This window comes from Pimephales promelas, chromosome 8 (genome assembly GCF_988280905.1).
Source record: "Pimephales promelas chromosome 8, fPimPro1.hap1.1, whole genome shotgun sequence".
Taxonomy (NCBI): Eukaryota; Metazoa; Chordata; class Actinopteri; order Cypriniformes; family Leuciscidae; genus Pimephales; species Pimephales promelas.
Window position 1 is genome coordinate 35,659,899 of NC_142776.1, and position 27,649 is coordinate 35,687,547.

The following is a 27,649-nucleotide window of genomic DNA, read 5'->3' on the forward strand; positions in this document are numbered from 1 at the left end:
TAAGTGTCATTGACAAATATCTTATTTGTGAAAAATGTGCAGTCAGTACACAGCTCCCTATACACAGTGTGCAGAAATAATCACACTCTTTCCATCCCTGCCTCCCTTTTCCCTTGTGTTGCTTTTTTTCCCTCCCTCCTCTTTTACATCTTATAAACTGGCCAGTTTTCGTCTGGAGCCCAAACTATTTACTAAGCAAATCGAAAAGAGTAAGTTGTCTTATTATTATTTTTGTATAGTCTTCCTAACTTTTAATTGATAACTTACAAAATGTTTCTCCTTTTGTCATTTCTATATCAGATTAAGTCATTTAAAAAATCTTTCGGATAAATAGGCTACCATCGTATGAGCTGGATGTACTTTTGAAAGTCATCGTTGGTGAAAAGAACATCAAGAGTAAAAACCTTTACAACTGTGCATGAGGACAATGAACTCTACAATGTTTCTATATAGTGTACAAGAAAGATATGCAGATGCTTTTGCTAAAAATTTCACCGTTGTTCTTCTTGCAGTCATAATTCTGTCCATTAATGGAGTGTTTGTATTGACATTTTTCAGGAGTTCAATTTTCTACAATAATCCGAGATATATATTATACATTCACTTGGTCATCAATGATATGCTCATGGTTTTTTTCACTGTAATTCTTTCTGTGATGGCTTATGTATGGCAAAATGTACCTCTCCCGTTCTGTGTTACACTGCTTATAATAGCCTCAACAACTCATAAGAACACTCCTCTGACTTTGGCCGGTATGGCCGTTGAGCGTTACATCGCAATCTGCAAACCACTGCATCATCATCAGATTTGCACAGTGCGCAGGACATACATCCTTATCTCTCTGATTTGGGGTGTAGGAGTTTTACCTGGATTGGCTGACTTGATTCTTCTTTCAATTGTTCGTCCTTTATCTACTTCTTATACAGTTACTTCTTGTAGTGCATCAATTCTGTACAGCACAGCATACCATGAAGTACAGTCCAGATTTATGAATGGCCTTTACTCATCTGTTGTGTGGGTAATTCTTGTATTCACATATTGTCGAGTGCTTATTGCGGCCAGGAGATCCACCACTGATAAATCCTCAGCAAAAAAGGCCCAAAGCACCATCCTGTTACATGGAGTACAGCTTCTGCTCTGTATGTTGTCCTACATTACTGCTGTCATAGACAAGATGTTTATCCCATTTCTTCCAGTTGACCGGGCGAGACTAACCTTTTTGAATTATCTTCTAACAAACATTTTGCCACGACTACTTACTCCCCTGATTTATGGTGTTCGAGATAAGCATTTTTACAAACACATGAAGGAACTTTTTTCATACAGATTATTTATTGTAAAAGTTGAATCAATCAAAAAATGAGCAAAAAGGGGCAACATCATTAAATGTTTCATAGAAATGCATCACAATTGTTGGTAAAGCATGCATAATTCTTCATGTGAGTGAACCAGATGAACGTTTTGCCACAATGTTAAACCCAAGAAAATGTACTGCCATGCTTTAATGCGATTAATTAACAGTGTTCTTTAATTGTAATCAACTTTTCCATCAATTTTAAAGTGACGTAATGAAAGTATGTATTAAAATGGCACTCCAAAAAAGTAATGTAAGAAATGTTTATGTACATACAAATGATTATGAGCAGGCAGACCATAATTACCTGTACACTAAAATATTGTGTGGTTTATTTCCTGTTCAGTTGTATTAACGAAATGCTCTGTACGATGAAAATAGTGCAAAGTTAGACAAAGTAAACTATAATCATGCTTCTGTAGTAAATGCAAAATTATCATCAAACGTCAAAAGTACAAAATAAAGTGTAGACAATTTTTTTTTTTGGTCTGGTATTTGGAAATAGGATGCAGCCATCATCTCTTTTCTAAGAAAGTGTCAGGGTCACAATTACCAACCTGATCTTTTTTTTTCTTTTTTTTTTGCAATTTAATCAACTTCATTTAGTGATGCAACTTTTTCCCACCTGAAGATCTGTTTTGCTTCCTCTGAAAACATTTGTGACCAAAAATAGGTTCAGGCCAGGTTTTATTTATCAAGCCTTTCTGAGAATTACTCACAAGAACACTGCTGAGAATTGACCTAAGAGTAAAAAAAAAATTGGCTCAAAATCTGCGCTTAACAGTTATCAAGCATTTCAGTCGTAATTTAAGTGAAGTGTATCACTAAATCTCAAGCAACAATCTTACAGATGATTCACAATACTTTGCTGTGCCACAAATGAGGTTTTATGCTGCGTTCATGTGCTATGGTAATAATGGTAAATACCAAAAGCCGACATGGAAAATGCACATGAACACCCCCTCATGTGGTATTTTCCACTGGGCAACTCGTAGAATATTTTGATGGACGAGTTGCCGAGATGAGATAACCTTTGAACTTTTCAAAATGGCGGAGAGCACCGTAAGAGTCGTGAATGGTAAAAATATATACTATTCATGATCTAGAAAATATACAGCATATTGTTTACCTTTTGAGTTTTGATAAATAATTTTTTTGCTGTTGCAGATGACTTAAGCAATCTAAAATAGTTTTAGCTAAATAACAGGTCTGGATCTCCATCTTTTTACCACATTACGACAACAAAAGCACTTGAACGCAACACACTGGTAAATACCAGTTCACAGGTGGAAAATATCCTACTTTCCATAGCACGAGAATGCAGCATTATTAACACGGTCTGGGAGGAGCAGGTGCAAATAATTAACCCAATCAGCACAAGTTGAGAGCAATCAGTAATCAACTTAGGCAAGCAGTCCGTAAGTAGGTCAAATGCAAAATGACGAACGCCTGTGTCTTGTTGCAGTAATTGGTGTGGAGAGAAAGGATATAAGCCGCTGTCGACTGAGAGACGAGAAAGAGGAGGTCTGAGGACTCGTACAACGCAACAAGTGGAAAGAGTGATTGCCTGAGTGGAAAGAGTTTTAGAGCCGAAAGAGTTGTAAGCCGAAAGAGTGTTATTGTGATTAAAGTTAGGGGCCAATCACCGAAGGTATATGTATATATATTAGATATATGTAAGGTGGGAGGAGTTCCTGGACTCCTCCCCCTGGATTTTGTGTTCTGCAGTGAGGACCATCTCAAAGTTTCACTCAAATTATGCTAATAACTTTTGGATCGTAAGGCCTATCAACAAAATTCTTTTTTCCTCTGATTCCTGAGCTCATGACGATTTGATCGCACCCAATGATGTCATTTTACGTCTCATTAGATTCAGGGTGTCATGCCGAGTCGACTGATATCCAATTTTCCCAGATCGGCCATTTTGGCTGTCGGACATTATGAATAATGTGCTAAAGTGCTTTATTTTTTGAACGCATGTACGAATTGTTACGAAACTCGGTATGGGTCATCAGTATGATGCCCTGAAGGAGCCTGAGAATTTTCGAAACAGCACCACCTAGTGGCAACAAATTATTTTTCAAATGCTTATAACTCTGGCTGTGGCATGTGGCAGAAGCAATGAATCAAACGAGTGGTCACTGGTCACACTTCAAATTTCGTTCCATCGACTTGCATTCAAATGCATGCGAATATGGGAGACCGGAAACGCATGCTCAAGCTCCAAAGTTTAAGTCTGAGTTCAATATTGCCCCCTACAGGCTACCCTCCTTAACTATTCCCTACATTATACTTCACTAAAATAGTTCACTAGAAGCAGTGAATGAAAAGGAGTGAGTGAATTTGGACACTGAGTGTGCTGGAAGGGCTATCTCTTTTGCATAGTTTGTGCTTGCTGTTTAATAATCATTTAAAACTTAGCAAACTGGCATCTCCAGTAGTAAGATGAAAAGATTTTGGAAACTAGCACGTATAAACCTTAATTAAACAATTTGATAATCAAGTAAAAAGGAATTCATACCTGTATGATATTACGCTGTAGCCACATTGGACCAGTGGTTTGGAAAATGAATGGATGGATGATTCAGCTGTGGGCTCCATCTATTGGCAAGATGCTGGAATTAATTCGACGCAACCATCACAATGCATTATGGGATTGAAAGAGTGTACTTGATAACGTCCACTATGATTTCGGACACCACTACAAAAAGCTGTCCTCTCAAATAGTATCCTATTTAAGGGTATAGGGTGCAATTTCAGACACAGCCCAAGTTTGGTGAACTCTGACCTGCGAATGCGTATCATGGGAAGACGTGTGACCAATAGAGAATCGATATGTAATAGAGAGTGACCTTTAAGATGAATTAAAAGAATGCAAACTTTTTTGCAGTGAAGTGGAGTTGATATTTTTAAATTTTGGATTTAGCATTATTCGTTATACATTGAATTTACGTTTTTTAAAAAGATGACGTAGAGTGATGTCATATAATGACAGTTAAATGTCCATCACAGTGAGTGTTGTGGCAATATTTTCTAATGAATTTACAGACAAACCTTCAATAAACTGCACTGATTTGTCAATTAGTTATATATTAATATTAATTATATTCTCTGTGTTGCTTTGCATTGCAAACATTCCACTGTCATTAAAGTAACAAAAAATATTTGATCGATGTTTAATACTGAATAGCGCGTTCTGTGGGCTAATATGCTAAAGAAGCTTTTCTTCAAGCACACCATTAACGCATATTGGTTGATTATTGAGTTATTTAAATGGGTAATTGGATGTTTGTGAATGTAAATTATATTTTGTGAATCACTTTGTAATTTGTAAGCACAAAAAAGAACGTGTGAGGGAGCTTTATTTCTGTTAACCATCTGTCAACTCTCAGTTTAGAACATCATTGCCAGGACAGAATAATAGCCAAACTTACAATGACCCAGGGGTAATGACCAACATACTAAATATTTATAATCTGTGACCTTCCCACAAGCCATAAATATCACATGAGTATCACTGTACCAATTAAAACTCGTATGAGCTTCAGACTGCCCTCAATCCAGAACGGTTCTTCTACTCAAAGGTAAGTCTAAGACTTCTTAAAAAGGATTAAGCTAAGCAGAATAGGTCACTTCTTAAACACTTTCTCCTCTTTCTGATCCAGATCAAAAGAACCGGAAAATGAACTCGACGATCTGGATTGTGGATAGTTTTGAAGAAGCTCTTGCTAAAAACATTGTGATTGTTAGTCTTGGTTTTATCATTAATTTCATCAACGGAATGTTAGTAGTTACTTTCTTCTCCAATCCAATGTTTTCAAGAGACTCCAGATACATTTTATACATTCACCTGGTAATCAATGACATGCTCATGATATGTGTATCAGTAACTTTATATGTGTTGACCTACGCTTCACTTGTTGATGTTTCGTTGTGTTGCATATTGATTGCTCTTGGTTCAACCACATTTATGATCACTCCTTTGAATCTGGCTGGTATGGCCGTTGAAAGGTTCATTGCTATCTGTAAACCACTGCATCACTCTCAGATTTGCACTCCACAAAGAACCTACATCTTTATATGCTTGCTATGGGTTTTAGGAGCTATACCTTCTCTGGCAGATATCATTATTTTATTTTCAATCCAGCCCATATCTTTCTTCAGGTCTGTTGTACTTTGCTACCCATTCAATTTGTTCCCTTCCAAAGCCCACAAGGATCGCACCACTGCTTCACAAATCATCTATATGTCTTTGGTGTGGATAATTCTCATTTACACTTATTGCAGAGTCATGTTCACTGCTAGAAAGGCAGCTTCAAAGGGTTCAGCAAAAAAGGCTCGGAGTACGATATTGTTGCATGGCGTCCAGTTACTTCTTTGTATGCTTTCCTATTTCACCCCTGTTTTGGATATGATTGTCACTCCTTTTTTTCCTTTTCACAGAACTAAGATCACTTTCTTTAATTATCTGCTCACAAATATCATGCCAAGATTACTAAGTCCTTTGATTTATGGGGTGCGAGACCAAAAGTTTATGAAACAAATGAAGGAATACTTTACATGCAGAGTTATTATTGTAAAAATTGTGCCAAAATAAAATTATTTTTAATTATGACTTTTTTTTTTGATTTTTGAGAGAAAGTATGAAAGCAACTGAATAAGATAAAATATCTAACCATGTGTCATACACAAAGAAATGATGAACGAACTTTGCTCAGAACTTACTTCAATTTTCTGAGTCATTTTCCTCAAAGTCTTTTAATGAGTTACGGATGTATAAAATCTGTTCTTCTGAAGTTCACACTGTTAACTATGGGAATTATCCATTAAATAATCACAACTACAAATCTTGTCTTTATATTGGATTGTACTATTGTTTTATCAATTAAAATGTCTTCATTACCAAACTACAATATGCGAAAGCTGCTTCTTAATGTTGATGATAAAAATACTGTATTTTGATTATTACTTTTAATAAAATATTGGAGTGTAAATTCTGATCCTTTGTGTTTTAAGTTTACAGTTTTATTGTACTACTTTTTAACAGATTACTTTCATTTTGTGGTGAGGTTAACAATATAACATAGGCCTAGGCCTACACTTGGTTGATATTTATCTGACAAAATTGTTTGGCAAAAAAGGGGTAAAGCTGCAGGTTTTATTTTACTATGCAAAACAATGCACAGAAAAACAAATAGCCCAGGGAAAAAAACATACCTTAAATACAACATAATCAGTTATTAATATTTTGTTGGTAATCAGTGTTTTTGCATGTGTTCATAATTTCTTTGTATGACAGCCTGGGCAAAAATTATGGTAATTTAGTAAACAAGATAATGAGTAGCAGCTGAATGCAATCACAAATGAGTCCAGGCAAAGGATTATGGGAAATGCAGTTTTTGATTGAATGACAATAGTCCAGGGAAGAGTGCCATCTAGTAGTGAATATCAATGGATTATTCATTGTGTTATTATCGCAAATAAAAAAGCACAACTATGCATGCAATATGCTTACAAAATCTTAAAAAAATAGTAACAATATTTTAATAAAAGATAAAGATGTCAATTTTCCTAGGGCGGCCACTTTTGTGCTCCAATTTATGCTAAAAATAAACAAAAATCAACCTCCTGTCACTGCTTTTCATGAGATCAGTCTGCATTGGAAAACATGTACATTCCTGCTTTGAAACCACTGAGATCACCCAAAACTCCAATGTGCTAAAACAGTTTGCATGTTCGATGCATGTTGCTGTTATATTGTAATGCAATGACGTCATGAATGCAAATATTAGAGGATCCTTGTGTGTAACAGGCTAAATATTCATGATCTCTGCCCTTTCCACAAACCATAAATAAAGTAGCACTCTACTAATTAAAACTGATGCAAGCCTCATTCTTCCCACAGTCCAGAATCGGGATTTCAGCAAGGTAACTCAAAGCGGTTTAGGTGTAATTTAAACGGTTTAAACAGTTAAAACAGGTTTAGGTGTAATTTGTAATTAATTACAATTTAGGGTAATATTGTTTATGAGATAAGCTTCTGGACAATGTTAACCTCTGTTAGTTATCATTAGTCATTTCTTTCATTTGCTTGGACTACATAGAGACAATGTGCACTTTTTAACCACTGTCCTGTTTTCCCTCTCAGAAATGAACTCGACGATCTGGTTTGTGGATAGTTATGAAGAAGCTCTTGCCAAAAACATTGTGATTGTTGGTCTTGGTATATTCATTAATTTCATCAACGGAATGTTAGTAGTGACCTTTTTTTCTAATGTAATGTTTTCAAGAGACTCCAGATACATTTTATACATTCACCTGGTAATCAATGACATGCTCATGATATGTATATCAGTAATTTTATATGTTTTGACTTACGCTATACCATTTCTTAATGTTTCATGGTGTTGCACATTGATTGCTCTTGGTTCAACCACATTCATGATCACTCCTTTGAATCTGGCTGGTATGGCCATTGAAAGGTTCATTGCTATCTGTAAACCACTGCATCACTCTCAGATTTGCACTCCACAAAGAACCTACATCTTTATATGCTTGCTATGGGTTTTAGGAGCTATACCTTCTCTGGCAGATATCATTATTTTATTTTCAATCCAGCCCATATCTTTCTTCAGGTCTGTTGTACTTTGCTACCCATTCAACATGTTTACTTCCAAAGCCCACAAGGACAACACCACCATATCACAGATCATCTATATGACTTTGGTGTGGATAATTCTCATATCTACTTATTGCAGAGTCATGTTCACTGCTAGAAAGGCAGCTTCAAAGGGTTCAGCAAATAAGGCTCAGAGTACGATATTGTTGCATGGCGTCCAGTTACTTCTTTGTATGCTTTCCTATTTCACCCCTTTTATGTACATTTTTATTAATGCTTTTTTCCCTGTACACAGAACTAAGATCACTTTCTGTATTTATCTGCTCACAAATATTATGCCTAGATTACTGAGCCCATTGATTTATGGGGTCCGAGACCAGAAGTTTATGAAACAAATGAAGGAATACTTTACATGCAGAGTTATCATTGTAAAAATTGTGCCATCAAAATTCTGATTATATATAGGCCCTTTGGGCATGATCGATTAGTCAACTAAAAAAGACTGTTGCTGCTGCTGTTGCTGATTATGTATGTATATATATATATATATATATATATATAATCATAAATCATAAATTAATTAGGGTATTTCAACTAGTCAGCTGCAAAAAAACACATTTCCAAACATTATGGAAATAAGTTGTTGCCTAATACATTGTGTTTGATACATTACATAGGTTGAATGCAATGACTAGTATGGCTTAAAAGCGCAAATCTACATTTTCCTACATTTTGAGGGCCACAGATATGTATCCACAAAAGATTTTTACTTACTCATGTTCCTCACAAATATTCCTCTTTAACAATCGATTGTAACTTTTAGATTGTCGACTGTTTATCCCGTTTATAATAGGTTAAATATTACCAGACCAATTGATCAAGATACTAAATATTAAAGCAGAGATCAAGATAGTATTGTTGTATATCTGCATTAACTGCATTTCTGTATCCTACACAAAGCATAGCTGTGTAAATCAAATCAATGTGTAGGCCTATTTTACATCAGTAAAATATTGGACGTTGTTTTTAGGCAGGCCATGAAGTAGTCTAACAGCAGGCTGTTGCAGGCCTAATCTTGAGAAAGTTTCAAATTGTATAAAAACATATAAATTATTAAATATAAATTAATAAATATAGCCTACTGTCCGATATAGGCTACTAATTGAATATATTTTTTAAATGGTCCATTAAGCGCTGACTAAAACTGAAAAAAGTATTAGTTGTCACGTGACGGGAAACGTCGGCATCGCTTAGGATGATATATTATACCGATAAATGGCAGAGTGAAACTACGAAAATTCGTAATATTATTTAGAATCGTTTTGACCATTTTGAGATAAATGTCAGGTCACCCAGCCCTGTCACTTGTTTCTTGTGCGTTCTTCAATTCTAGCCACATAGTCACATATTTCAGTGGATTAGCAGCGCCGTCGTGTGGTTCTGAGGTAACGGTTATGTGACTGACGTCACCCGATGAATCTCATTCTCATCATCTATTGTATTGACAGGGGCTTTCGAAGATAAACAATTAATAGTTATCTTTTTAATAACTCAATATGGATGAATGTGCGCGACAGGCCAAGTTTCACAATGTCAGGAACACAACACAAACAGAAATGAAAGTGAAAGCCACTACTCTGAATCATACTACTTTCTGTTTTGACAGAGGAAGCAAACGGCAAACTCCGTTGAAAGGTAACGTTAAATTATTGAAAATATTCCTTACTCGTTCATAATAGCGCGTTATAGAATTATACAGTTGTCATATTTTTTTATGAGTTCGTCACTCACATTGCCTTGAAACTGTCAATGCATTGTTTACACCGAGGTGTTAACATTTTTTTACACAATAATAATAGCTAATAATAATAATAATAATACTAACAGTACTTTTAGAATGTTGTATGGTAGACGAACATGGAATTCAATTATTAGCTATCATGGTATCTGACACGTAGTACTTCCTTGTAAATATAGTTACCACTGATAATGATTTGTCATTCTTACAGAAAAATGGCTCAGGCTGATATTGACGAGGGATTATATTCTCGACAGCTGTAAGTGCATTGTAAAATATTCTTACATGGCATACTACAACTTTCCCTATTTTGGTTTCCCCAGATTTAATTTTTTGTGTTTATTTTACTTTAGAAATACTAAATGAAGGGTTCTTGAAACTGAATGCTTGTATTATTATATTTCCAGTGGTGAAAAAAAATGTGCATTGTACTTCTTACAATTTCATTTAGACATTAAAGATTTATATTTTTGCAGATCCCTCAGATTTCAGAAATTTAATAGACTGGACACCTAATAGACAATAGGTTTAAAGAGAGACATGTGTTTATTTATGTACATAACTTTTATGTTTCATTAGTTGTTTAGTTTGTTGTATCAGCTATAATGTTCCCTGAATCGTGTTTTTGAGGTCAGGTTTCTTAGTTTGAGGAATTCTAGTAATGTATTTTCGGTTGCTTTATGAAAAGTTACGCCCATTCCAGGAATGGATTTCACCAAGTTGTTTACTTTTATGTGAAAAAAAATCTCATAAATTATTTAAATGTGCAAAATATACATTGTGACAGTATTTGTTATATTTAATTTATGCTTATTTTAAATTTATATTAAAAACCCAATAAACATATATATTTGCTCTGTTACACAAAATAAGTTTATTTTAAATGGAAACCTCAAATGTTTTAAATAATAAATCAGCATGTACGGAAATTTTACTTTATGCACGGGGCAATTTTTCATCTCACAACAGGTATGTGATTGGCCATGATGCAATGCATCGCATGGGAAAGGCTGACGTCCTCATTGCTGGAATGCGAGGTCTTGGCGTGGAAATTGCCAAGAATGTGATTCTGGCTGGAGTTCGATCAGTCACCGTTCAAGATGAGGGTGTGGTGGAGTGGAGAGATCTATCTTCTCAGGTGACCTTTAATGCAATTAAATGAAAAGTTCAACCAAAAAGTAGTGTAGAAGCCAGATGTAATTTGTTCCACCACTAGATGGTGGTGTGCGTCACTGGTGCAGGTGAAAGCCACACCTGTTCCATCACATATTAATTATTTAATTAATATGTTAAATAATTAACATATTAGTAATTAGTATTTAAATGAGTTGGGTTGAATCAGAGGGAAACAGGTGGCGGGAATTTATGGTTCTTACCATAGAACCAGTGCAATGTAAAATCTCTAAGCTCTCATTAAATGGACAAAAACAACTGCTCAAATGAATATCGCTGTGTGCAGGGTTTTATGTGTAAAGAACACCTCACCACCTGTCTTGGGCTTATAGGAAAGCCACAACAAGTAGTCTGACAATCCTTTGCAAATCATCAAAGATGCTCAGAGCTGCTGTTTTCTATGCAATGAAAATGAACGGTGATGTGTGCATTCAGACATGGTCCCTCAAGAACCATTGTGCCAAATGTAATGTAAAAGTTTTGTGATGACATTTGTGACTTGAACTGCAAATGAGATTTGAGAGCTTAGTGCAGGGGTTGATTCATTTTTATTTCCTACAAAAGAGCCACTCCCCTTTTGTGTTCCATGGAAAAAAGCTAGTTATATTTGCAAATATGCCATTCATCCATCCATTTTCTTCCGCTTATCTGGGGCTGTTAGTCTAAGCAGAGGCGCCCAGACTTTCCTCTCGCTAGACACTTTGCAACTATGTAAATATAACATTCAACAATTTGCAAATATGTAAATGGTTTATTTAGTTGTTATTGTGAGATCTTTACAAAGGATAAATTATATAATCTCTTTTGTCTTCAGTTTTACCTAAAAGATGCTGATCTGGGTCAGAACCGGGCCTTGTGTTCTGAGAAGCAGCTTTCTAGTCTGAACGTCTACGTTCGAGTGTCTGCCTGGACTAACAAACTCAACGAGGACTTCCTCAGCAAGTTCCAGGTGAGTTATGATCCATGTCCATGCAATAATAATCATTGAATCTGAACTTATTTATCATTTTGTCTTATTTTATGTGTTTTTTACTATAGGTAGTGGTGCTTACAAATTCACCTTTAGAAGAGCAACTACGTGTGGGAGCGTTTTGTCACTCAAACAATATAAAGTTTATTGTGGCTGACACCAGAGGGCTTTGTGGGTAGGCTGGATCCTGTGAATAAATAAAAGATGTGAAAACGGTTTAAATAGTGCTTAATCATATTCTGATTTCTGTGTTTGGTTTGCAGGCAGTTGTTCTGTGACTTTGGCGAATCGTTTGAGGTCAGAGACACAAATGGAGAAACTCCTGTCTCAGCCATGATTGCTCATATCAGCAAGGTGACACGTGACTAAAATCACATTTTCACTTTCAGTTTGGTCCTTTTAAAGGGATACTCAAAAATCTATAATATTTTCATTCATCATCGAAACACAAATGAAGTAGTCTTTAATGAAATTTGAGAGATTCCTGTCCCTCCATTGAAAGCAAAGCAAAATTTTGACAGTAATTTAATAAAAAAAATCTTCACATGTTTCGAAGATGAACAAAGTCTTATGGATTTGTAAAACATGACAGCGAGAACTTTATGGTAGATTTTTATTTTTTCATTTTCAAAACATATTTTATTCCTTTTTACTATCATTTGATTAATTAATTTGAGCTGACAATGTAACATTTTTCGCCATAGGAGAATCCAGGCGTAGTGACATGCACAGATGAAGAGAGTCATGAGTTTAATGATGGCATGTTTGTGACCTTTTCTGAGGTTCAAGGCATGACCGAACTCAACAGTTGTGGTCCCATTGAGATCAAAGTGAGGGGTAAGTGCTATGTGAAATATGGAAAATGTCTAGATCTGAGAATAGAAATGGTGGATTGCATGCAGTTTATTTAATTACAAACATATGTGTCAATGTTTTTAGACAGCTACTCCTTCACTATTTGTGACACTTCAAACTTTTCCGAGTATGTGAAGGGTGGAGTTGCCACTGAAGTGAAACAGCCTGAAATCCTCAACTTTGTAAGTGTAACCTGCTATTGATTTATTCCATATTTAAGATGCTGTTGTCATGATGTACAGTTAGTATGCTTTTGAAACCTGGAAGTGTGTGGTGTCAATGTACAGGACTATAGCAAGGCAACTTCCTCAGGTAATGTTTTAATGCTTGCAGAAACCTCTGGATGTGGCTCTGAATGAAGCGCTCGTCGATCCTGAGCTTGTGGAGATGACAGACTATGGCAAGAGACAAAGACACCTGTCTCTGCACCTGGCCTTCCAGGCCCTGCATAAATTCACTCAGAAATACAACCGGACACCCCATCCTAGATCTCAGGTCAGTCATACCATGACACTATTATCCTGGAAATGTGTTTTAAAGTACGCACATTGTATCAAAATGTTCCATATTGAGATAAAGTATTGTTGGTTTAAGAAAGGTAATATTACTGTTCCACTGTGGAAAAACTGACTCTTTGATAATTATTGCCATATTTCAATCTTCAACAATTAAATGAAAAAAAAAAAAAGTATTATTATACGATTCTTTTTTTTATTTGCATGTGCAAGTACTTGACAATTCAATTGCAATTATGTAAATGCAATGCATTAAGAAATCAAAAATGTTTTACTATGTGATTTGATTATTTTTACTAATCACTATGATTCATAACTATTTTCAAAGAATAATATTATGAAATATATATATATATATATATATATATATATATATATATATATATATATTCTAAAAAAAATAGGCCAGGATTTGTATTTTGAAATAATAAGCACCTAAAACTACAGTATATTATAATAGTAATCCAATGTATTGATCTGCATCATCACGTTTTTAAACCCTTTAGGCCTGGTTTCACAGACAAGGCTTAGATTAAGCCAGGATTAGGCCTTAATTCTTTTAGGACATTTAAGTGGCTTTTATAAATGTGCTTTAGGAAAAAACAGTACTGGTGTGTAGACGTCAGTACATGTTGCTTTAGGTTAAAACAGCTCAAGCATGCATTTTAGTCTGGGACTAGATTTAAGCCTTGTCTGTGAAACTGGGGGTTAATGTAATGGTTCAGTAGCTAGACTACAGTTCATCTCTGTGTTTTGCTGCCCTCTGTAGGCTGATGCTGAAGTGCTGGTTACTATCACAAAAGAGCTTTGTACAGATGCAAATTTTAAAGAGCTTGATGAAGATGCTGTAAGGGATTTATCTCTGGTTGCCAGCGGTGACCTGGCACCTGTCAGTGCCTTCATTGGAGGGCTGGCTGCTCAGGAGGTGGTGAAGGTGAGTTTGATCATTTATCTTTACCCGCTATTGATGGAATTTTCCATAATTTATGACACAACACTTCCCCGCCATTGATAGAATCATTCTGCAATCCATGTTTTCACTGTTATACAGTAGGGGGCGCTATTATTCATCTTCTGAAAGAGTACAGAATCTCAAGATCAAAACACAGGCTAAGAAGCAGAAACAATTGATAAAACGCAGTTCTAATGCACATTTCGTATTTCACTTTCCTCAGCTTTTTGTTCAAAATATAGCTTTTTCGAATGAAACCACATTCAAGTGTTGATAAAAAAATAATGCATTAAGGAAGCTATAATAGCATGTTTTTGATTAAAAGCAGAGGCTCTGTTCTTTCTTTTGATATATTGGATGTTTAGATTCATCCAAAATATTCTGGTGGTGCCATGAAAGTTTTGTGAAAATGATCAAAAATGCTAAGAGTGGCAAGGAACTATTTTGAAAAATCACTGGCGGGGAAAGCGTTTATGATTATTTACACCAGGATCACCAGTTGATGGAGTTTGTGAACATGCTCTATCTATATATTTTCCAGGCGTGCAGTGGTAAATTCACTCCTCTCAGGCAGTGGCTGTATTTCGATGCCCTGGAATGCTTACCTCTAGAGGAAGATGGAGTTGTCCTTACTGAAGACGCCTGTGCTCCTGTAAGCAGCAAGCAAGCTCATTCGCAGTATTTACAAAAGTCTCATCTCTCAAATGTCTCATGATCTTTATCCTCTGTGCTGCAGAGAGACAGCCGATATGATGGGCAGATTGCTGTGTTTGGATCTGATTTTCAAGACAAGCTGAAGAAACAGAACTATTTTCTGGTGAGTGTGTTTCTCCTTCTCCACCAGCAGAGGAGGTCATTACCCTTTTTGTGTTTCAGTAAACCCTGTTGGATGACTGTCAGTTATTGTTGATCTGTTATGCAGGGCAGTGAGCAGATCAGTGAGTCAGTGGTGTAGAATGCACAGGAAATATTTGATGTGCCATGTGCTATTTCCTGTTGAGCACTAAGGATATGTTGGTCAGAGTTTCCTCTGTGAATCAACCTAATATTCCAGTTTTTTGTTAGGGGATATTTTTTTGATGCATCATTTTGGTGTTTCTGAATGTTACTAAAACCTGGATTTCTTTATTTTAGCATATAGTTTGTTTAAGTAAGTTTTATGCTAATAAATTAGTATTTTTCAAAAGTTTGGGGTCTGTAAATATTTTTTATTAATCTTTTATTCAGCAAGGATATATTAAATTGATCAAAACGGACAATAAAGACATGTATAATGCTACAAAAGATTTTTATTTCAAATAAATGTACTTCTGAACATTGTTTTCATCAAAGAATCCTAAAAAAACTACCATTTTAACATCGGTTCATTGTTAATAAGAATAATTTCTTGAGCAACAAATCAGCATATTAGAATGATTTCTAAACAATTATGTGACTGAAGACTGGAGTAATGATGCTGAAAGCTATCACAGGATTTAATTGCATTTTAAATACATTATATAATAGAAAAAAAAAATATTTTAAAATTTAAAAAGTTTTGAACAAATAAATGCAGCTCTGGTGAGCATAATAATCTTATTTTAAAAACATTCAAAAAACTTTTTTATGCGACCCTAAAAATTTGAACGGTTGTGTACATTAATGCTATAAAGTACATCACATGTAAACATAGTGCTTCCATCTTTAACCTCTCTGAAAAATTCCAAGTCCTGCTCCATCTGTCAGTCTTGGAGATTATTAATCCATATTATTCATCAATTCTCATCTAACGTCTATGTGATCAGGTTGGAGCTGGAGCAATTGGCTGTGAGCTGCTGAAGAACTTTGCTCTGATTGGTCTGGGTGCGGGAGATGGTGGAAAGATTACAGTGACTGACATGGACTCTATTGAGCGATCAAATCTGAATCGACAGTTTCTGTTCCGCTCTCAGGACATCGGGGTAAGAAGAGTTGACACAGAATAGCTACACTGCTGATTTGAACTTCAGAACATTTTTTAGTACAATATCAATGACCGTAATCTAAAACCGGTCCATCTCTTAACTATGATTGATTGAGTCATGTCCACTTCTCATGCCTTAACTGTTGTAAAATCACTGTAAGGCATTTACATTTATTCTTTTCATCTTTCTCAGAGGCTGAAGTCGGAGGTGGCGGCGGAGTCTGTTAAAGAGATGAACCCTTACATGAACATCATCTCTCACCAGAACCGTGTGTGTGCGGAGACGGAGGAGGTCTACACATATTCGTTCTACAGTCACCTTGATGGCGTAGCAGCTGCGCTGGATAATGTGGATGCACGTGAGTGCTGACCCATGATACACCATCAGTGTTTATCAGCCAGAAGTTTGTGTTGCCTTACACTTTACTTTACTTTCTCTGTCCATTAGGAGTCTATCTTGACCAGTGCTGTGTGCGAAACAAAAAGCCCATGCTGGAGGGAGGAACTCTGGGTAGTAAAGGCCACACTTTGGTGGTAGTACCACATCTGACGGAATCGTATGGACCCTCCTCATCTGGAGGACAGAAAGCCTTTCCCATCTGCACACTCAAGAACTTCCCACACCGTATAGAGCACACACTGCAGGTAAGAAGGCATTTGTAATGGTGGACGGTTTATTTTATCATACACTTTCTGTTTAACAGATTTACTGGTTGTTGTATTGACAAATATAGCAGGCTAGTAAGCAGGGCCAACGATGATGGCGGATAACCAGTTATGGCACGTTCACTAGTAGGGACGAAACATCAACAATATGCTTTTTTAGGGATGGGCAACGATTAATCGCGATTAATCGCATCCAAAATAAAAGTTTGTGTTTACATAATATATGTGTGTGTAGTGTGTATAATTAATTTGTATATATAAATACCCACACATGCATATATATATTTAAGAAAAATGTGTTATTAATATATCAAATATTTATATTTATATGTAATATTAATTGTGAATAAATATATATAAAATATTTACATGCACATATTTCTTAAATATATAGATGCATGTGTGGGTATTTATATATACAAATTAATTATACACACTACACACACATATATTATCTAAACACAAACTTTTATTTTGGATGCGATTAATCGGGATTAATCGTTGCCCATCCCTAAAAAAGCATATTGTTGATGAGGCCTGCCCATTCTTTGACTACAAACTTCCTCAAATCATTATGTATTTTGCCATACAGGTAATGTAACTTCTTAACGTTTCACTCTTTCTATAAGTTATATATAGCTAGTAAGATAATATAACGGTAATAAAATAAAACTTTAATAAACTGTTAATAAAACTTTGTTTATATTTATAGTTATCATCCTTGGTGAAAATGGCCCTTAACTTAAGTGGAAATATATATAAAAACAAACCAATAAATACAGAAAATACTTTTTTTTGAATTATGTAATATATCCAGGGTTTTATGATCAAAATATTTCTGTATATTTGCAAATGCACATAGTGACCATTAATGCAAATATGAGGCTGTGTGTGTGAATCACAAATTATTTTTTATCATTTTCAGTGGGCCAGAGACCAGTTTGAAGGGCTTTTCAAGCAAACGGCAGAGAATGTGAACCACTATCTCAGGTAGAGATAAATACATTAACTAGTCAATAGTCTAGAAGAGAAAAAAACATCAAATGTGGGGAGGAAACATAGGGTGAAGAGGCACAACTGTTATCAGCAGATGCAGATATTGTGTCAGAGATTCTGTTTAGCATTGTACTCCTTAAATGTGTCCCACTACTCATATCCAGACTCAGCTGTTCATTATTAGTGCAACCCTTGGCTGCTCCCTGGCTTCCTGCCACAAGTGTCAAGTGTTGTCAGATCTCTTTTCCATCTGAAATGAAGTGAAGGATGTTTATAAAAAGGCGAGTGTGCAGGAAGTTGAGGTGCTGTGTGCTGCAGACAGATACCACAAAGGGAAGGCAGCCGCATAACTGATGATCTCAACTACCTCCTGTGTACTCAACAGTTTTTTGTTATTGTAGTATCATTAATACACTTATTACAGTTGTTTTATTCAAATTTTGAATTGTTTGTACTGTTGTATTTTTCATTTTTTGGTCAAAATTTGCTGTATGTTTTTGACAATTCTATTAATATTAAAAAAAAAAAAAAAAAACAGTTATATAATTTTTATCACTTTTTTTTTTTGTAGAGTAATGAAATGTTTTGAATGGTTTTGGGCCCATATAAAGTTTAGTCTAAACGATTGATGTTGAAAAAATTCAAACAAAAAAGCTACTCATACACAACTTTTTTCCATCTTTGTCTGCAGTGACCCAACCTTTGTAGATCGCACAGTCACCCGTGGGGATGTGGAGGCTGTGGAAATGCTGGAGGGCGTCTATAGGTGTCTGAGCGAGGAATGGCCTCAGAACTGGGCCGACTGTATCAGCTGGGCCCGCAAACAGTGGGAAACGCTTTACAACAATCACATTAGACAACTACTGCACTGCTTTCCCCCTGACCAGGTAACATAGTGGCTTAGTGGCTAAAGCTAATGGTTCCTAGGCTGTAATGCAATATATATATATATATATATATATATAATCACATGGGACAATGGGGGGAAAATGTGCTAAATTGTTATAAAAAAATAGTGTCATTCTTAATTGTTCTATAAAAAATATTGTCTTTAAGCAAATTATTATTCAAATTAAATTATAATTTATTTTTTTATACATTTCTTTTTATTATTTATTTGGGATGAAATAAAAACCATATGGTTGTGTCATGTTTTGTGAGATTCCCCCCAAAACTGTGCAGTTAAATGCTTTGGATGATAAAAAAAGACCTACTAAAATGACTACTTACTAGTCTTATCAATATATACATTTGACATTTTGATTATGAGTATGTTAAAAAAGTGAGTTGGCATTAGTTTTTGGATCACAAGTGTGATTCAATGTGGTTTCATTTTGACGAGCAGTACCAACAGGTGGCGCTGTTGTCTATAACAACAGTGGGACTATGATTAGAGAAATATATATATATATATATATATATATATATATATATATATATATATATATATATATATATCATATATATTTATGAAATCGTTCACATCAAAATCAGTCATTCATGTCATTATCTGAGGTCTTACTATAAATCCAAAAGTCTTCATTATGTGAATTGCAGCATATTACAATAATTTGTTTCTAAATATATGAGATTCTTATTCAGTGAAAAATATCATTTCTACTTGGAGTTTGTGCGTCTATGGTTGTGTAACAGTATGGATGTGGGTTTGTCTAATCCATAGCATCAGTGCCTGCACACAGAGATAAACATTTATTCAGAGGAGGGGTGATATGGGCAAGAGTTTTGAAACTCTGAAATGTCCTTTATCTTGCATGTCCAGATATAACAGTTCACATCTGCGACCCTGAAGTTGCAGATGTGTAGACCACAGCTTAGTTTCAGGGGTTTGTTCTTGAATATACTGAACAAGAATCAATCATGAAGTTCTGGACGATCTTGGCATAAAAGTTTCTCATTGTCAGTTGGAAGTCTTTCCTGAAGTGCAGAAAGATGGCTGGAAAGATCAACACAAACAGTTATTTCTGTTCAGCTAGTGGAATAAGCTTTGTGTTACTACTCTTTTGGTCTGCCTTTGTTCTTTGCAGCCTTTTTTGTTTTTTGTTAAAACACAATTGTATTGAACACACACATTTACACATGATAAACTCATTACTCTGTCTCTCTAAGCAAAAGGCTTGGAGACATGGGCTTTATGGTGACCAATCACGTCCACTTCACATCAGCATGTGACTGGTGTGGCTGCAGGGCTTCCATTTGGTTCACAACAGATGTAGACGTTTTCCATTCTTGTTTTCTAGAGCTAACTATATTGCGCTTTTAAGTGTATTTTTTTTATATATTTAAATGAACAACATTAAGTAAAACAGTCTATATACAAGTATTTTTTAAATGAAAAATAGACAAGCATTTAATCATAATTATAATAAATATAATTATTTAAAAAGTATACAGAGTATTTTAAACTGTAATTAATCCTACATAAACATAATTTTTTTAGATATAATAATAATAATATAACTATATAGCATCTTTAAGAGTATCTTTTATATATTAAATGAACAACAATAAATAATGCTTATACCTCTTTTTTAAAAATAGACCAACATTAAATAATATATATATATATATATATATATATATATATATATATATATAAAATACAATTTTACATGCATAGTAAAAATACATGCATATACATTTACATGTATAAAAAAACAAACAAATAAATATTATATTTAAAAACATTAAAAGAACATGTAAACACTTTAAAAACGCTTTTTCTCCTCTCCTTCCTCACTAGGTAACAAGCTCTGGACTTCCGTTCTGGATGGGCGCAAAGAGATGTCCACATCCTTTGACCTTTGACACAAGCAATGTAAGTTTTACTGTGTAAATTCCCATGCACAATCTCTGGAATCTCCCATCATCCCCTGCAGACAGGAATGTCTAACTTTACGACTCACGGTTTTTCTCCTGGTGTGAATTATCTGATATTGATCACCTGAGATTAACAAAGCAAAGTGAAAACATGTTAAACGCCCGAGCCCACATACAGAGACACACTCACACTCACACAGGTAAACACAGAGGCACAATAGCACACAGGTCATGCTTTTCACAGAAACCCTTTCAGACAAACTTCTAAATATTTTAATTAGGCTATGCAAATGGTTCCGCTCTACAACCATTATTCAGTTTTATGGCCCATTGTTTTCATTGTCTGGATTCTTTGTAAATGTTATCATCATTTGGTAAGATTAGTTTTCCCCTAAACTAAAGAACTCTCTTTTCACAGTCAATTTGAATTCTATAGTTAACCCATTTTGGGAAGTGTTGTTTTTTGAATGCACTACACACTTTCCTCTCATCATTTCCTGTTAACCACTGCCATTCTGTTTCTCTGCATGATTCATAGCATGTTTTCCACCCTTCAGCCCAAAATCAAACACAAACACGCAGTTTCACTTTAGTTTTGCCAGCTTTAATAAACATATTTTGATTGGAGCTGATTACCCATTTCTCTTGCTTTATAGACCACCCATATGGACTTCATTGTGGCGGCGGCGAATTTATACGGCCAGATCTATGGGATTACAGGCTCAAAAAATCGTGCTGACATTCAGAGCGTTCTGCAGGGAGTAAAAGTCCCCGAGTTCACCCCTAAATCTACTGTAAAGATAGCAGAGAATGACCAGCAGCTGAAAGAGGAAAATGAGGAGAGGAAAGAGGAAGGTGAGATGTTAGGCTTAATATGAAATTACGTATATAATACAGTTCTGTTCTGTCTGGAAAGAACTCTCTTTTAATATCCCTCACTGCACCTCTTAGATAAAGCTAAGCTGGAGATGTTAAAGGAGAAGCTGTCCAAACTCAATCTGACGAACCAAAACTTCCGCATGCATCCACAAGAGTTTGAGAAGGTACCCATGTTTGTCAAGTCAATATCTATTTGAATAGCATTTGAATACATGTTGTTTTGTGATGCACGCCTTGATGAAACTAAATACCTTGTATCGTTTATATAAAGCATAGAATGACAAAGATAATAGACAAGTAAAATAATAGTAAATAAAACATAAGAAAATAGTTCCCTAGTATTTAACTTAGTATACTAAGTGTGTGTGTGTGTGTGTGTGATTTGACGTCATAACTTTACATTCTTTTATATTTTTCAAAACCTTTTGTTTATTTCCTGGCTTTCACATTCTTCTGTGTATATATTTAAAAACATTATTTTTTATGTTTTTTTCTTTAAATTCATTTTGTTCATTGAAGACATTCTGCAAAACATTTTTGTTTTACTTTACACTTTAAAGAAAACACTATGGTTTTGGAGTGACATGAGGAAGGGAAAATTATGACAGTTTTATTTTTGTGTGAGCTATTCCTTTAGTAGCTTTAAACATAAAACGAGTCTAAAAGTTAGCATGTTAACTGTGGCATTCCCTGTAAACACACACATTTGCTGTGTGCACTGGGCCTGTCAGACATGTTGGCGTCCATTCTCAGGTAGGAGGTCTCAGTGGACCACAAAATTGGCCCTGAAACATCTAACCCCGCCTGCAGTTTTCCATCGACCCTTAACCAGCTCCGTCCATAACAGACCAGAGAAAACAGTCGTCCTTTCTGTTGATACAGATCTTCTTCACCTCAACGCTGTGAGTGACATACTTCTCAAATAGAGGGTGTCCAACGGACAGACAGGTCTTATGAAAAGCGTTGGATGCATGCTGGTTTAGTCAGAGTCCGCTTTGTCGTTCGTCGTGACTGCATGACACATGGGCGTCCTTGGCTTCCACACACACACATACAGGACATAGACTGAATGGGCAGCAGTGTCCGAACTACATCTCAGTTGTGTGTTCTGTTAGGAAGAGGATTAGTCTCAGTCGATGTGTTTCTCTGTATGTATCTGTCTTTGATTTTCACAATCTCTTCAGTCTTTAAATCACTCCTGGACTATCTATTCTCCATTTCTCTAGTAGCTTCTAGTCTTGCTTTCTTTGAAGATTAAACGTCCTGGTATCTGTTTTGGAAAAATGTTCATATGGCAACAGTTAGACAAAGGTTTCTGTATACTGGAGGTCCCAAAGTCTAAAACCACATTTCAAATAAAGTTTTAGGATTTTAAACCAAACAAAATGAATGATGAAGAAGAAATATTTAATATTCTGCTCTGTTTTCAAGGTCACTAATCAGTTGTAAGTGAATGAGTGACATCATGTGACTCTTTGAACCGATGGTCCAACCCGATCTCACGGCAATTCGTACGAATTTTACAAGGTGGCTAATTCGTAACAATTCGTACGATCTCACTCGTACAAATTAGTATGATTTTTGCTAAATCGTACATATTTTATGTGTTGGCCAATTCGTATGAATTCCTACCATCACGTGGGTTTAGACAAATCGTACGAATTCATACAAGTGAGGTCGTATGAATTAGTACGAATTAGCCACTTTTTAATCATTCGTACGAATTCGTACAAATTGGTCGTGAGATAGCATTGGGTGGTCAGGGTTTGTTTGGTTTTTTTGCTTACACTAAAGCTCAAGACAGTGTTTTCATGTCATGGATATGCTGTTATAGTTTTTGTTTATTGAATTATATTTTATTTGTTATGTTTCCTGTTACAAAAATTGGATAAAAATGTCTCTAGTGTTCTTAGACCTTTGGGCCCCACTGTTTGTATCGTATGTCCATATACATGTGCAAGTGTGTGCTCGCACTATTAGCAATGACGCATTCTTTGCCAGATTTTTCCAGTGGAATGTGTGTTTGGGGGATTCTGGTGGCATCAGGTTGCCAAATTATACACTATGCTCAGACACCCCCGCAGTTACCCTCAACACACCCAATACTTGACAGGCTTTGTAGTGCTGCGGTGCCTGGGGCGTAAGCAGAGTGGCAAAACCTCAACACCAGGGTTTCTTAGCATTCCTGCAATATCTAATATCACACCAACGTTCTTGAGTTGTGAATTGTGCTTAAAGGAGTAGTTCACTTTTAAAAAAAACTTTTGCTGATAATTTACTCACCCCCATGTCATCCAAGATGTCCATGTCATTCTTTCTTCAGTCGAAAAGAAATTAAGGTTTTTGATGAAAACATTCCAGGATTTTTCTCTATATAATGGACTTCAATGGGAACCAAACGGTTCAAGGTCCAAAAGAGAGTTTCAGTGCAAACTGCAAACTGTTCAAAGGGCTTTAAACAATTACAGACGATGAATAAGGGTCTAATCAAGCGAAACGATCTCTCATTTAATTAAAAAAAAAAACAAAGTTTAAGTTTATAAGCTCAAACGCCCACCTTGCTCTGTTCTGTGATGCGCGTCCGTGACTCTCCTGTTCGAACTCGTTCATCGAAATGAACAAATCTTTTTTCGTGTCATTTGGTTCATTCAATGAATTAAATGAACAAATTGACTCGGAAAAAGATTCTTAGTGCGTCATAAAGTGCATTATATGGAGAAAAACATTTTTTTTTATAAGTACAAGATTTGCAGTTCACTCCAGTTGAATCTGGAGCAATTATGGTCCTGAACAAAAAGAGGGGAAATTACAAACGAATACAATAGGAGACTGGAAACTATCAATGTTTAAATATGACGTGATATGATCTTTATCTAGTACCTGTTGTACCAAAGTGCATAAAATACCTGTGGGCCAAACAATTTTGTTCCTGTTTTTAAATTCTTCTTGTTTGTAATAGAAGACTAAAAGATAACATTGAGCATCACATTTAAAACACAACAGGTCTTTTCCTCTTTGTGTTTGGCCTATTGTAACAAATGAACAGATGGTAAGTAGGTGTAGATTTGCTGATGGACAAATCAAACAGTGTTTTCCATTGTTTAAAGGAAATTAAAATCAACAGTAAATGATGCTCTTCTATAAATGCCCATACTGCACTGAAAATATATATTTTTAATGAATATTTTTGTATTTTTTTTTCACTAAAAATGTCTAAACATCCTTAAAATAGTATTACATATGAATATAAGAAATATTAAGTAAATGTACCTAAAGCAAAATTGCAGATGATATTAAGACTTGTTTTAAGAGAATATTTATTAAAGAACATCTTTACAATAAGCAGTCTCCTAATATGCATAATATGATTCATGTATAAATAAAAAAATAAAATAAAAACAAGATCGAATGCAAGAATGGCCTTTATGTGTCAGTTCTTGTAATAATGAAATTGTTTGTGCATTACCATATGCTCTTTTCTATTCTTGTGTTCCAGGATGATGATAGTAATTTCCACATGGATTATATAGTTGCAACATCCAACCTGAGGGCAGAGAACTATGATATACCAACAGCCGACCGCCACAAGGTGATTTTTTTTGTCTTTGTCAAACAACTCTGCGGTGCTTTTGTTTGTGAGACAAGGTCTAAAGTGATCAACATTTCCCTCTGGGCGTTTGTGTCCTCAGTTTCAGTACATATACAGGAACACCCTGAGGAAAGACCTTTTCATTCAACCATAGATTTCATCCAATTTACTTGTACTACTTACCATTAATAGTTTGCATGACAATATTTGCACCCGTGTGAACATGTATTTGTAATTCATGAAGCATGTACCATGTGTACAAACATAAATAATATCCCAAACCTTTTTCTCATCTGCAGAGCAAGTTAATTGCTGGCCGCATCATTCCAGCAATCGCCACTACAACAGCTGCGATCGCCGGACTGATGTGTTTGGAGCTCTATAAGCTTGTCCAGGGTCACCGGAAAATCACGTCCTACCGCAACGCATATTTAAACTTGGGCACCCAATACTTTGTCTTCTCACAGCCTTGTCCGGCCCCGAAAATTACAGTAAGTGACCAAGCTACTCACTTATCACCATCTAACTGTTGTCCAATTGAGAGTGTTTTACTTTTTGTCCTAATTAATTACCAAGCACAGAGAGGTAGAAGTAGCTCTTCATAATATCATAATTGTTCTACAGTATAGGTCTGTATTGGCCCTCCATCTCCAACATAATGTATTTAATTTTACCATGGTTGTGGATTAGCTAAAACCTATATTAACCAAAGTAAAATCACTGTAATGGTTTCATAGCTTATTGCTTTTATAAAACAGCAATATAAGAAAATAACATTATGTGCTTTATTATTATATTATTATTAAATAGCTGATAAAATATGATGTATTATAATATAATATAATAACATAAAAACATTAAATATGAATTAAAATTAAAATTATTTTTAAAAAAGTTAGTAGTAATAATAATTTAGAGTTAGAGTGATCTGTTTTACTATTACAATGTTTTACATGCATCACTGTATTTATGGACTTTATTTATTAAAACAATTTGTTCTCTAGACTAATATTTGAACAAAGACTAATATGTTGTTAGTTAGAGTATGTGTGCTAGTTAAAAGACTTCTGTTCCCAATAATCACTCTTGTGCAGTGAATAAAAGGGAATGTTTTCTGTGGTTGAGTTCTGTTATGGGGGCCTTGGGTTATGGCTGGGGTGAAAGGGTACAGCATCAGTCTTCTGTCTGGGTCTAGATCACTGCAGGCTTTATTTTACTTATTTTCATTCTCAGAGACTTAAACCACTTAGTAACTGTATACTCACCCCCGCAGACCCCTCACCTGCCAACCTGGTGAGTTTGCTGAGTTTAGGGGACTTCCGCTTTTTAAAGGGAACACGTTCCAATGTAGAGCTTTTTGACAGACACGTGCATGTATTGAAGCAGAAAGTGTTGCATGCAAAATCTGGTGTGTGTTTTTAAGTTGGTGCACTTATGGGTTTATAGGTCTGTGATCAAGATCTTAGAGGCAAAAACATAAGTGAATGGTTCTGGATTTGTGCAGAAAGACTTCAGATGAGGTAATGCAACCCCGGACATGGCCGTCCACACATGGGGGGAGTGTTGTTTCTACCAACATGTGCAGGGTCAGAGTTGAGGGTAATTTTCACCCAAGGGGACAAGCGGTGAGCTGATCTTTGAAACACACAAGCTCAGGTTACTTGTGTGATGTCACCATTTTCTGGAGCGCTCCTTTCTCAAAACACTCAGCAGAACCAATCATTTTTGGATTTCAAGAACATGCAGTTGCCCTGAAAAGTATTTGAACACTAAAGCCCACAAATGTATGAATGTCATTGCATTAAACATAACCCGACGAGTCGATTTGGTGATTTTTGGTGGATGATGTATGAGGTCAGTTCACCTCAAGTTCACACAGGTGTCTTATAGCAGAGGAACCACAGGTGTAGTTCTTCACTTTAACCAACAACATGTTCCACTAACTTTCACAACCACAAAGTGTGACACAATGATTTTTGTCTTTATTTTGAAGAGTATGTCCATTGCTTTATCATAACAAAGCTAACGAATGCATTTTTGTGATGCAATATCATTCAAAAGTTTGGGGTCGGTTGCTATTTTTAAGAAGTCTTTGCATTAATTTGATTTTTAAAAAATTGTAATAAAACAGTAATATTGTGAAATAATGTTACAATTTTTCATAATTGTTTGTATTAAATTAAATTTAAAAATTACATTTTTAAAATGCTAATTATACCTGATGAAAAGCTGAATTTTCAGCATCATTACTCCAGTCTTCAGTGTCACATGATCCCTCAGAAATCATTCTAATATGATGATTTGCTGCTCAAAAAACATTAAATATTATTATTTTTAATGTTGAAAACGGTTGTACTGATTAATATTTTTGTGGAAACATACATTTTTTACTGTCTTTACTATCACTTTTGGTCAATTTAATGCATCCATGCTGAATAAACAATTAAAAAATTACAGCAACATATGAATGGTACAGTCTACAGTACATTTTGAGTGGTAGTCT

General features: G+C 35.3%; 4 protein-coding genes across 5 annotated transcripts in view; all 4 read left to right on the forward strand.

Annotated features, from left to right (window-relative positions):
* The first annotated feature begins 327 nt into the window (after positions 1–327).
* LOC120493291 (odorant receptor 131-2-like) lies at positions 328–1,365 on the forward strand. Its single transcript, XM_039691801.2, has one exon. It carries the CDS (start codon positions 419–421, stop codon positions 1,361–1,363), a length of 945 nt encoding a protein of 314 aa, XP_039547735.2. The 5' UTR covers positions 328–418; the 3' UTR covers positions 1,364–1,365.
* Positions 1,366–5,036: 3,671 nt separating this feature from the next.
* Positions 5,037–5,951, forward strand: LOC120494241 (odorant receptor 131-2-like). Its single transcript, XM_039693462.2, has one exon. The coding sequence runs from the start codon at positions 5,037–5,039 to the stop codon at positions 5,949–5,951; it is 915 nt and encodes a 304-aa protein (XP_039549396.2).
* A 1,529-nt stretch (positions 5,952–7,480) lies between these two features.
* LOC120493592 (odorant receptor 131-2-like) lies at positions 7,481–8,428 on the forward strand. Its single transcript, XM_039692283.1, has one exon. The coding sequence runs from the start codon at positions 7,505–7,507 to the stop codon at positions 8,426–8,428; it is 924 nt and encodes a 307-aa protein (XP_039548217.1). The 5' UTR covers positions 7,481–7,504.
* Positions 8,429–9,405: 977 nt separating this feature from the next.
* The window catches only part of uba7 (ubiquitin-like modifier activating enzyme 7), a 67,765-nt gene continuing 49,521 nt past the window's right edge, over positions 9,406–27,649 (forward strand). The window contains exons 1-23 of one of the 2 annotated variants that reach the window (XM_039693238.2): positions 9,406–9,668; positions 9,983–10,030; positions 10,741–10,909; positions 11,759–11,893; positions 11,983–12,089; positions 12,178–12,268; positions 12,619–12,751; positions 12,854–12,951; positions 13,103–13,264; positions 14,054–14,218; positions 14,778–14,888; positions 14,973–15,053; positions 16,021–16,176; positions 16,372–16,537; positions 16,627–16,823; positions 17,770–17,834; positions 18,532–18,727; positions 20,602–20,676; positions 21,335–21,533; positions 21,630–21,721; positions 25,054–25,146; positions 25,446–25,637; positions 26,593–27,208. In XM_039693238.2, the coding sequence (XP_039549172.2) occupies positions 9,987–10,030; positions 10,741–10,909; positions 11,759–11,893; positions 11,983–12,089; positions 12,178–12,268; positions 12,619–12,751; positions 12,854–12,951; positions 13,103–13,264; positions 14,054–14,218; positions 14,778–14,888; positions 14,973–15,053; positions 16,021–16,176; positions 16,372–16,537; positions 16,627–16,823; positions 17,770–17,834; positions 18,532–18,727; positions 20,602–20,676; positions 21,335–21,533; positions 21,630–21,721; positions 25,054–25,146; positions 25,446–25,637; positions 26,593–26,670 (2,805 nt within the window). In that variant the 5' untranslated portion in view covers positions 9,406–9,668; positions 9,983–9,986 and the 3' untranslated portion in view covers positions 26,671–27,208. Of the gene's footprint in view, positions 9,669–9,982; positions 10,031–10,740; positions 10,910–11,758; positions 11,894–11,982; positions 12,090–12,177; positions 12,269–12,618; positions 12,752–12,853; positions 12,952–13,102; positions 13,265–14,053; positions 14,219–14,777; positions 14,889–14,972; positions 15,054–16,020; positions 16,177–16,371; positions 16,538–16,626; positions 16,824–17,769; positions 17,835–18,531; positions 18,728–20,601; positions 20,677–21,334; positions 21,534–21,629; positions 21,722–25,053; positions 25,147–25,445; positions 25,638–26,592; positions 27,209–27,649 lie in introns of those variants that run through there. The other variant, XM_039693237.2, reaches the window with a different exon arrangement.